The sequence below is a fragment of the Malania oleifera genome, chromosome 7, assembly GCF_029873635.1.
Source record: "Malania oleifera isolate guangnan ecotype guangnan chromosome 7, ASM2987363v1, whole genome shotgun sequence".
In the NCBI taxonomy this organism is placed as follows: Eukaryota; Viridiplantae; Streptophyta; class Magnoliopsida; order Santalales; family Ximeniaceae; genus Malania; species Malania oleifera.
The window spans coordinates 108703784-108715238 of NC_080423.1; the positions used below are offsets into that span (position 1 = coordinate 108703784).

Consider the following 11455-nt stretch of genomic DNA (forward strand, 5'->3'; position numbering starts at 1 on the left):
ACCCTTAAAAGGGATGAATGATCTCGTGTAGGATGAGAAGAAAACTTTTGTTAGTAATTGGGGCAATTAGGGAGAATAATGCTGTGGATAAATGTAACAACCAAACCAGAAGGCAGAATAAATCAATGTTTTAAAAAATATTCACTTTTTGTTTATATTTGTAAATAGCTGAGTTGCAGACAATGATTAAAGAAAAATTTGTGCGTGCAAGTAACCCATAGGGAAGAAAAAAGGACTAATGGGTTTGAGAAGAGGCGTATCCCAAAAGAAGAAGAGACGGTCCAAAACACGAGATTAGACAAATCCAACCATGATTTGAGTATCCATCAGCTCCAAAGTTTACAGATACAAATATAGATACTGCCCTTTGTTGATGGTAATGGAAGCCCAGAAGCCATCTCCTGAATGGTAAGGGAATTTTTAGGCAAACTGCAACTGAAAACAAGAGATCAGACAAATCCAACCATAATTGGACTATCCATGAGCTCCAAAGTTTACATATACCAATATAAATACTGCCCTTTGTTGATGGCAATGGAAGCTGTGAAGCCATCTTCTGAATGGTAAGCGGGTTTTTGAGCAAACTACAACTGAAACAACCTTTTTGTGATTGTTCCCCATGCAACTCAAGTGCGAGACTTTCCATAGAGCTGTGCATAGACACTCTTCGTCCTAAAAACAACAATTGAACTCATTACAACTGCAATAATGCAGAGTCCTGAGAGGATCCAGCAAGTGAGGGAGTAGCATATGGAACCATCACAAGAAAGAGATTCATCCCCCACAAGAGTAGTCAAATTTGGTTGAAGGAGGCCAGCTTGTTTTGCCGCATAATAATCATATATGCCACTAGCAATGACGCCAGAGAATATTAGAGAACCAACAGGACATGCCAGTGCAAGGAAGTTATAGAGGGCGCCAAAACTTTTCAAGCCAAAGAGCTCAGAAACTGCTGCTGGAACAATTGCCCAATGAGCTCCATAACCGAGTCCAGTCAAAACGGTCACAACATAAATTTGCCCTGGCCAGCCCATAGCATAGTAGAAGAATCCAATTGCCATTATGACCTGAACCACAGCCATTGCCACTGGTCTAGGATAGCTATAATTTCTGGTATAAAAAATAGAAAATGAAAAAAAAAAAAGAAAAAGTGAGAGAATGTTGCCTAAATTACATCCCAAAATAAAAAAAATAAAAAATAAATAAAGAGATCAAATTTGTGACTCGTGAAGAAAGTGAACTACACCTTATGATGATCTCGGAGAAGTAGCCGCCGCCAACACGACCAAGAAAATTCCAAATGCTGATCATGGATACATATATATTTGGGTTGGCATACCCCAGGGATTGACATATTTGACCCAGGTTATCAATAACCGTCAAACCTGACCCAGAAGCCAGCACAAGGGAGAGAAATATAAGCCAAAAATCTGCCTTTATTAATGCCTGCATTAGGGTGAAATCTTCCCCTCTGTGAGGTCCTTTTCTCCGCTTGACTCTTACCGCTCCTTCTGCAGCTGCTTGAAAAAGTTTAGTTTGCAGCTGAGCAATTCGTTTTTTCCTTTCTGATGCAGGAAGTGAGTCTACGTCTGTGGGTTTCTCATCCTCAACTTCACTAGGAATGACCTCATTTGCATCCTTCCCAGATGTACCTGATTCTTGTTTCTGAGGCCTAAGAAGAAGGCTCTCCTCAACCAGAGGTTTTGGTTCCAAGAAGAAAACCAATAGAATGGGAATGATAATTGGAAGCAAAATGATAATGATTAATAGAACTGTGAACAATGTGACAAGGTTTTGGTTTAAATCAATGAGATCCTCAAGCAACAAAACCCCCAGCAAGTAGGCTGCTAGAATAAGGCAAATGGTATAAATAAATAAAAAGTTTGAATCTTCATAAGGCCTAACTTGTTGGTGACCTCCCACAGGTCTAACAATGAACATTAGAGAAATAATTACCATTGATGGGCCAACCGCAAACATGAAAATCAGCACTGCTTTGTCAGTGGCATTGATCGTCACATAAATCTGAGTCAAAATTGCACCACTCAACCCAGCAAAGCCCTTCAGTATACCAACAACAGGACCTCGGCTTTTTGGGAAGTTCTGCACGCAGGACACCAGAGCTCCAGTGTTGAAGTAGGTCTCACCATTTGCTCCCACAAATATAATAATGCACAGCTGCAAGATATAATCTCGTTAAAATTCAAGATGATACGATAATGAATCCTTTAAAGCTCTTTCAAATTAATTATCGAATAAACTCATTTAATGACAACCGAAATTTCACAGGTTGTGAACTGTCAAATGAAGTTAAATTACACATAGGGAAACAAGCATGAACATGTTATGCTCAACATTAGAGGAGAAAATAAGACAGAAAATTTTTTGCAAGCTTCTCAAAGCATGCAGTTTTGTGTTAAATATGAGTTAGCAATAACCATATAAGGAGAGATGCCCTACATGGCTGTGCATTGTAGGATTAAATAAAAATGCATCCATTTACATCTACATGCTATGCCAATCCAATAACAATCAGGAAATCATTAAAACTATCGTCTTCAACGCTCAATCTTCAAGATTAGGAGGTAAGAGGTGGAGCCAGGGGCTTCTCAACCACATGAACAGGGAACAAATCCTCCAAAAATGGAATGAGTTTGCAATTAATACCCCAGGAAAGCTTTTGCCAACTCACTCACTGCTATTTATTCTTGGATTCCTTTGTGAGGAGGGGATTTTTTGGGGGGGGGGGGGGGTTGAGAATTCAAAACCTTTTTCTGGTGTTCAGTTCTTTCTTTGTTATTCTTTTCTTTTTTTTTTTTGGATAAACAAAATATGGTACTAAAGAAGGAAAGAGAAAGTACGACAAAGTGAAGAAAACAAAAACAAGGAGAACAAGATATCCTTGAGAGAGGGAGAAAAAATTCAATGCCCCTGCAAGTCTTCCAGAGAGACATGTCTAAAGAAAATATTGGCTGAATACCAAAGTGAGGCAAGAAACATCTTGCTTTTTTTTTTTTTTCATTGAGGAAGGGGGTGACCTTGTCCTCTTCAAGGAATGAAAGAAAACACCACCACCAACCCCCCACCCCACGGAGCCTGAGCTTACTACTTATTGTTGGGCTTTTGTGGAGTCTAGTTATGTTTTGATTTGGATGACGACCCGACCTCTATTTAATTAGAGATTTCTATCCTAAGGCTTAGTCCATGGAGCGAAGGTTTGGGCCCGCAGCGCTCATGGACTAAGCGGTACAAGCTGTACTTGTGGGGGTCCGGGGGCAACGCCCCCGGGGAAAATTTTTTGGAGCCCATTCGGAACGGAACCCTAGGCGCAACATATAAAAGGGTGCTTTCGGGTGATTAGGGTTTCGGTGGTTGTATCCGCGAGAGAGAACGAGAGCGAGAGAATTGTATCGCCACACTCTCTGTGATTTCTTCCTGATAATATTGAAATCCCTGCAACTCCGTGGACGTAGGCAAAATTGCCGAACCACGTAAATATTGTCTTGTGCGTGTGATTGAATTTTTCTTTGGCGTTATTCTTTCTCTATTTGTTTCTCACAGGTTTCGGAATTTGTTCGTATATTCCTAACACTTACCAGGGATCTTGGAAGGGCTTCCACCAAACCACCTCACCCACACTTTAGAGATAAGGGCGTGACAAAAAGGCCAGATTAAAGGCACTGGAGGCCTTAAACTCATCCAGAGTTGGATAATAAATTTAAAAACTAAAAAATAAAACCTCTCAACAGGAACGCATCAACAGAATTGATCTACCATATAGACTTAGAACTAAACTAGCAGATACAGTTGTGACAATTGTTGATCTAAAAGTATCAAGAAAATGAAAAAATAATTTTCATTCGTGTGCTTTCAGTAAACAATACAGGTGGGTATATATATATACAAATACCTAGGGACAAAACTGTAATTCTACTGACCCTAAATACAAACTAATATAACAGAAAAACAGAAAACTTATTAAAAAGATGTAGAAGTAGTCGCAGCATTGCTTGCATATCAATTATCAAGAGCTAGAATCAAGTCATGGTTTCCCCTGCACAATACATCCAGTACATCTAGCAGATTATACTCACCTCATGACAGTGCTTCAGTTTATCATGTGAGGTTCAATTCCTTATCTAGAAGTTTACCTATATATACTCATAGTGGGTTCTATAAGCATCTCTGGTAAAGCTAATAGCATAACAACACTGAAAACGATAGGGATTGTCTGAAAGATTTTTGCTACAGCTTGGCCATAAGAAAGTTGAGGCCTAGTGAAGAGTTCCATTCCAATGGTTGGTGTGTCTGTGTCTTCACTACCCTCTCCTTTGCATGATCCCATTGTCTTCGCTTTGGTTTCTAAGTCACACTTGCCCCAAATTTTGGAGAACGCAGCTGTTGATGGTTCAAAGACAACAAAAGTAGTCAGCATGTGATCCCCCTCTTCCCCCATTAGTGTGGAAGCACCATCGATCCAACCTTAACTATTCCAAAAAGTAAATATGATAAGTGTAGACACCCTCTCCGGGAAATCGCGACAATAAGGATCCTTCATGCTTTTCTCACTTCATATAGTTTTCAGCCAGCTTGCAGAACAACCTCCGAAACCAGAAACTTTGAAAGAAAAAAGCTCCAGAAGAAGTCAGTAGTTGGTCGAGCTGAAGGAAGACTACTTATATTATGCAGGTGTGATTCTAATCTTCTTTCTTTCAAAAGTTACATTGTTTTTAAAATGGAAGATAATAAACAGAAACATCACATAAAATTAGGGAATTTTGGTTGAGGATTAAGTTTTGTTTTATTTAAAGAAAAAAGCTCCAGAAGAAGTCAGTAGTTGGTCGAGCTGAAGGAAGACTACTTATATTATGCAGGTGTGATTCTAATCTTCTTTCTTTCAAAAGTTACATTGTTTTTAAAATGGAAGATAATAAACAGAAACATCACATAAAATTAGGGAATTTTGGTTGAGGATTAAGTTTTGTTTTATTTAAAGAAAAAAGCTCCAGAAGAAGTCAGTAGTTGGTCGAGCTGAAGGAAGACTACTTATATTATGCAGGTGTGATTCTAATCTTCTTTCTTTCAAAAGTTACATTGTTTTTAAAATGGAAGATAATAAACAGAAACATCACATAAAATTAGGGAATTTTGGTTCAGGATTAAGTTTTGTTTTATTTTTCTCCCCCCTATTTATTTTTTGTGTTTCATTTTTAGTTAAAATGGATCAAGAAAATGTGAAGGATGACAGCTGGTGCCTCAAGCACACTTTCCAAAAATCAGTTCCTATCTGCCACACCAGTATGAGACAGAAATGATAATGTAAAAGACAATTGATTATGTTCAAATTTCAAAAATATAAAAATAAATATTGCCCAGTGCATGCGGCACCCATGCCAGGTTGGTGCCTGGTGGTATGTGGTGAGCATGATCTACACAACCATACCATGCAGCCCTGCCTCTAGGTTCGGGTGTAAAACTCTTACTATTGGACCAAGGCTCGTCCTTGTTCACATTTCAACACGTTTTCCCAAATGATTGAGCCTCTTTAACATATATGGATTTGTAGGCCATATAAACTTTCAAGTGTTTAGAACTGACTAGGTGGAGATCTCTCATTTATTGCCAATGGCATTTGTGGCCTATACTAATAACTTGTATGTTATCATTCCACATCCGGGCTGGTGGGTCCTGTCTTAAACTGATGTTAGTATTTTAATTTTTCTGGAATAAATTACACTACAAGCTAATAAAATTTCACTGAATTGCACATCACTCCATAAAGTTCAAATTGTGTCAGTTTGATCATTGAAGTTTCATGTTCAAGCAAGTTTACAGATCTCAACAAAGCTGAAATTGAAAATATAAGGATCAAATTGTCATAACTTAAAACTTTAGGAAGAAAAGTGCAATAAATTGAAACTGAAGGGACTTGCATAATTCAGCATTTTTTTTTTCGGGGATTGAACCAGTGAATGGCAGGATTTGAATCCAATCACCTGCTCCTGCCTACCTTGTAGAAGTGCTATGGGTGCGCTGTGTGACCATAGAATACCACTAAAATTAAAAGTACAGTTCTATAGGTCAGCTGTAAGACCAACCATGCTATATGGATCAGAATATTGGATAACTAAGAAATAACATATCCAGAAAGTAAAAATTGCCAAAATGCAAATGCTAAGTTGGATGAAGGGCGTAACAGTAAAGGATAAATTAAGGAGGGACATATTCACAATAAGTAAGGGATAGCACCAACCACTAGTAGAGGACAAGAAAAGGGAGGAGCAACTTTGACGGTTTGGGCATGTGAACGTAGACCCTATAGTGCACCAGTGAGGAGGAGTGAGCTAGTCAATATTACTAGTAGTAGAAGGGGTAGAGATAGACCTAAAATAATATGGAATGAGATATTGAGAAGAGGGAGGATTTAGATCTTAAGATGTCCAAGGAAAATGCCTTTGATCATGTGAATTGGTGGAAAAGGAATCATGTAACTAACCCCAACTAGTGGGACTTAAGGCTTGGTTTGTTGTTGTTGTTATTTCTTAATTAAGCCTTGACCCTCTGCACATTGAACATTAGTCCAAGTTGAATTCATTTATTTGAGTTCCTTGCTATTAACTTCTCTATCACTTATAAAAGTTTGAGTCTTCATATAAATTTCCACAATTATCTCAGAAACTTATTGATGTTATTAGCCTTGATAACTTTTATCAATCTTGTTTGTAGTGGCAGCAATAAAAATGTAGAAATCATTGACTTTCAGTTGACCTATCTTTATTGAATGTTTGAAAAGTTAATCTTTTGGATCCATAAGCCTGTTGTGCTCAATTGTCAAAATATTAAACATAAAAATATTATTCTTAATTTGACAGAGTCCCAAATTTGCAAGTCTTAGGCATAAAGTAAACGTCAAAAATTGAAAAAATCTAGCTTTATCCACTCAAGCCTACAAAGAAAAAAAAAAAAACAAATAAATCATTATATCTATAAATACTTTTAATGATTTCAAGTTAAAAATCCAAGAAAAGAGACTAAATTACGTAGCTCAAATGACCGACCACCCTCCAATCCATATATGCAAAATCTTAAAAAAATAGATGCTAGCCCAAACTGAATAAACAATTAAATCATATAGACCTTTTAAATGTGCAACCAAGCCATCTATAGTATTGGCAATGATTTTCAGAGAAAAGAAAATATCATAAATCCTTCCCCACAAAAGTGACCCTGTGGTTTCTCCCAAATATTTGACTTACATAGACACCATGCTTTTTTCTCACAAATACATTAGCTATAGTATTATAAAGCCCTTCTCATTAAGGGGAAAAAAAAAACAATTGAAAAATAACAGGCTATCACAGCATCACATGCTCTTCTGCATAAACTGTATAGGACCAAGATTAGTAAACATAAAGCATTTTATGAAGTGGTTAGAAGGATATTAAAATTCTCCATCAATTTTTTTCCTTAAAAGTTGTTTCATTTCCTTGGGAAGCATCCACAGGGTCATTCCAACAGGGAACAATCTCAAAGGGAAAGAGGTGATTTTAGTTTACTGCTGTTTTATGAGCAAAGAGGCAGGGGAAAGCACTAACCATCCGGGCTTCCTTGCTCTAAGGCTAGGGGTATCTGGCATAGTTTTCAAATCAAGGTTCAGAAAATTGTGAATCAAAATCCCAACTTTAGGAATCATGAATTGAGAATCAAATTGAATCGTAAGATTCGGCGTAAATCTTCAAAATTGATTCCAAATGACGTGAACATACCAAAATACATACAACAAACAATATACAAAATAATAAAACAGATTTAAATTTTAACAATAAAAAAATCACATTTCATTGTATGTTTTCTCTAAACAATAAGTATTTGGCATAGTTGTCAAATCAAGGTTCGAGAAATCGTAAATCAACTTTAGGAATTATGAATCAAGAATCCAATTGAATCATAAGATGCAGTTAATTTCCAAAATTGATTCCAAATGACATGCATACACCGAAATATATACAACAAACAAAATACAAAACAATAAAATAAACTTTAAAATTTAACAATTCAAAAAAAAAAAAAACACATTTCATTGTATGCTTTCTCTAAAAAATAAAAGTGAAGGAATGAGTCAATAAAATTAATAAAAAAATTGAACTTTATGTTGTTTAAGGAAAGGAAGCAAGAAAAAAATAATAGGAAACAGAACCTTTATTGTTATCAACAATTAAAAAACATATTTTAGCATAATCTAATTAAAAAGCAAAAAAAAGAATCAACTTACAAAAAAAATATACTGATAATAATTGAACAATCTACTAAAAATGATGGTTAACAACCTAATGGTATGAGAGTACCACCTCAGCTGACCAATTTTCTTCCCCTTGTTCTCAATGGCAAAAACACTATATTCCTCCAAGAGTGGAGAATGGTTTTGTGAGGCAACAGAAGATTTTATAGTTCTTTTTTCTCCTTGTTTTCAGCAAAGAACTGACATAAAGAAGGATTGGAAGGTAAGCATGTGAAGAAGCAATAAGGAGAGGTTGTCCTAGGGAGGCTTTAAACCACTGAGTTTGACTAGGTCTGATAGGTTCAGAATCGTGTGAATCATCAAATCGTATTGATTCTTTAGATTCAGAGGTGAATAGATAGATTTGAGAACAATTCGGTTGTTTTCTAACTCTCCAATAAGACTTGAATTGATTTGATGTGGAATTGATATGAACCACAAATTTTGAATCATGAACCATAAGATTCTAACTATGGTGTTCCGAGTTTAAATTTGGAAGTAATTCAAGATTGCTGTGGTAATGCCCTCAAGGAATAACTCATATGCTAAATGTCTTTAAAACCTCAGGATGTGTCAGATATCCAGAAAATTTTTTGGAATGGTAGAAAAAATAGTTCTTATTTGCAAAAAGGAAGCTAAGAGCCCTCCGGAGAAAGTAGATGCCCTTCCACAAAATCTGTATCAACTATCAAATTTGGAAGGCATAAAGCCTAAAACCCATCTGACATGTGGTTCATGAAATACAAATTAATTGTGAAAAAGGAAAAATTGAGGTGACAAAGACAAATATGTGTGCGCATGTGTGCACGAGCGCGCATGTTGGTCTTCTCTCAATTTGACTTTAATCATTGTTAGTTTACCCCTTATCCTATTGTTTTCTTCTAGTTGGATACAACACAAATCCCAGCAGATTTATTGACCCACTATCAGAAACCCAATCCCAAATATGATTTATGAGCTTTTTTTATGCATCAAGTTGCAAAATTAAGAACGTGAAAAAAAGAAGAAGGGGGAAATAACATGAAAAAACAAATAAGCAAAAGAAACCAATGTAAATAAATGAACATTAATTCAATACATGCATCCGAAGAATCTTCATCGCTCAAGAGTTCCAGATCACCATATTTTTAATGTGTCAAAGAAACAGTTATTGATAGTCCTGCTTTTCTTTTGGATGAATAACCAGTGACTTCTATTAAAAAGAAAAGAATGCAGAGGAGGTACAGAAATAGTGTCCCTCAGGGTCAGAAAAGCAGAAACAACAAAGAAAAACGAGACTTGTCCACTCCACCAAGTAGCACAGAGCATTCACGAAAAGATTGAATACTCTCCCAGTGTTTGGCAGCAAGAATTTCAGGCCTCGGATTTGTATAACTACTTGTGCAAATTTGGATGAATACAATCTTGTATTGTATTTTGTCCAAATTCATACAAATTTTGCATTGCAGTTTGTCCAAATTTATACCAAATTTTATATGCATTTTGTCCAAATTCACACCAATAGTTCAAATTCTAAGTTCCATGACTAAGGTCAATTTTCATGCAAATGAAAATGGAATTAGAAAGACATTCCACATAAATATATTAAGCATGAGTCCCAAATTGAACGGCAAACACCCAGAAAATTGCCATCATCATGAGAAAGAGAAGGGAGAGATTAAAACTCACCACCCACAAAGGTATAATAAGTTCACATTTAAGAAGCAAATAATCAAATTTATAGTATTACTTAAACTAGTCCCACTCGATACCTTTTTTTGGCAAGTAAATTCATATAACAATATCAAAATCCCAATGCTCTTATATTCATTGCTCAAATTCCAAAATTCACCATAGTCTTAATGCCTGACAGCAACAATTATTAACCCTCATTTTTTTATGGAAATGAATTGGAAAATCCATAAATATCACAGATCAACCCCAAATTGAACACTATCATCATCACATGAGAGAAAGAGAGAGAGAGTAGAAGGCTCACCGCCCACAAAGGCAAAGCAGGCAATACTCCCGTGACAATGAGCCAAACAAGACCATACCCAACAACGTTATGCACCACACCGACGAGCATAACCCCCCAAATGGGCAAAACCTCACACAAGCTTCCGGCTGTGAACCCAACACTAGCCCCAAGGTCCTTCGCCACGCCCAACATAGCCACTTGCCTCTGGTTATACCCCATTGAACTCTTTATATAAGGCGATATGCTCCCAAACAAATACCCAACCCCAGCACAGGACTGAACCCACATGGACGCCACCAGCACGAGCCACCTGTTGTTGAACAAACCCTTCATCTTTTCCCCAAAACCCCCCACCTCCATCTCTGCAACTGGATTTTACTGATCAGAGACGACCAATTGAATCCTGGGAGTCGCTTGATTTTGAAGATTGAGCGATTACATTACCTGGGTCTGAAATATTCTAAAGCGTGTGCTCTTCTCTTCACTCGTTTGCTCTGAAACTTCAAATTTAATTTAGGGGGCAGGTGAACAGATGATGCAAAGCATAAACACATGGTCCAATCAGCCGCCAATACAGCTGCAGGAATGGATTCAATGAAACGGAAACAATTCAAGCACGTCTCTGCAGATTTAAACTCGCAAACATGGACATTCCTGCTTGCTTCAGAGCTTGTAAGCGCCGCTCTTGTTCATGTCAATGCTTTGCCAAGCCTCCGTATAACTGAAATGTGAAAAAGTGACGAGGTAATAAGGTATAGGCATAGCTCAGGTGAGCTGATAAGTATGGACTTGTGATTCTTATCCAACAATAATTGTCAAAACCCACTTGAGAATTTCATGGAATCAAATTTTTATAGCCTCTAGGGGGCTAGTGAGTTGGAAGCCGAATGGACCACCCCTCTGTGTCCTGCTTGTTAGTTGAAAAGTAGGTTTTGCCCGTTGAAGATTAGATTGAAACAATTTCTCTTTTTTTTTTTTTTTTTTTTTAAAGGAGGTTGCACCGCCATTTATTTATTTATATTGAAACACATGCACACACACTTGACAAAAATCAAAGATCCCTATATTAGGAAAAACAAAATTTAAATTCCTCCTCCAATGAAATGGGATCACATAAATTTGTGTATCGTTAGGTTGGAATGTTATTCGTTCAATTTTTTTTTTATTTTTAATCTTTAATTAATTTACGTACACCCCGAAATTAGTTTTAGGATCCA

The 11455-nt window shown here is 36.8% G+C and overlaps 1 protein-coding gene across 1 annotated transcript; it reads right to left on the reverse strand.

The window, feature by feature from the left end:
- Nucleotides 1-128: 128 nt before the first annotated feature.
- On the reverse strand, nucleotides 129-11123 carry LOC131160679 (protein NUCLEAR FUSION DEFECTIVE 4-like). Its single transcript, XM_058116537.1, has 3 exons — nucleotides 10257-11123; nucleotides 1247-2178; nucleotides 129-1110 (listed from the first exon to the last, which is right to left on the reverse strand). Exons 1-3 carry the CDS (start codon nucleotides 10596-10598, stop codon nucleotides 627-629), a joined length of 1758 nt encoding a protein of 585 aa, XP_057972520.1. The 5' UTR covers nucleotides 10599-11123; the 3' UTR covers nucleotides 129-626.
- Nucleotides 11124-11455: the final 332 nt, after the last annotated feature.

What these genes read in the sequence shown, in the direction of transcription:
- LOC131160679 (XM_058116537.1), bottom strand. Translation starts at nt 10,598, where the DNA reads ATGGAGGTGGGGGGTTTTGGGGAAAAGATGAAGGGTTTGTTCAACAAC. An exon ending in CTGCTTTGCCTTTGTGGGCG is followed by an intron (nt 2,179 to 10,256) that starts GTGAGCCTTCTA and finishes TATATCTTGCAG; the next exon opens with CTGTGCATTATTATATTTGT. An exon ending in TTCTCCGAGATCATCATAAG is followed by an intron (nt 1,111 to 1,246) that starts GTGTAGTTCACT and finishes TTTTTATACCAG; the next exon opens with AAATTATAGCTATCCTAGAC.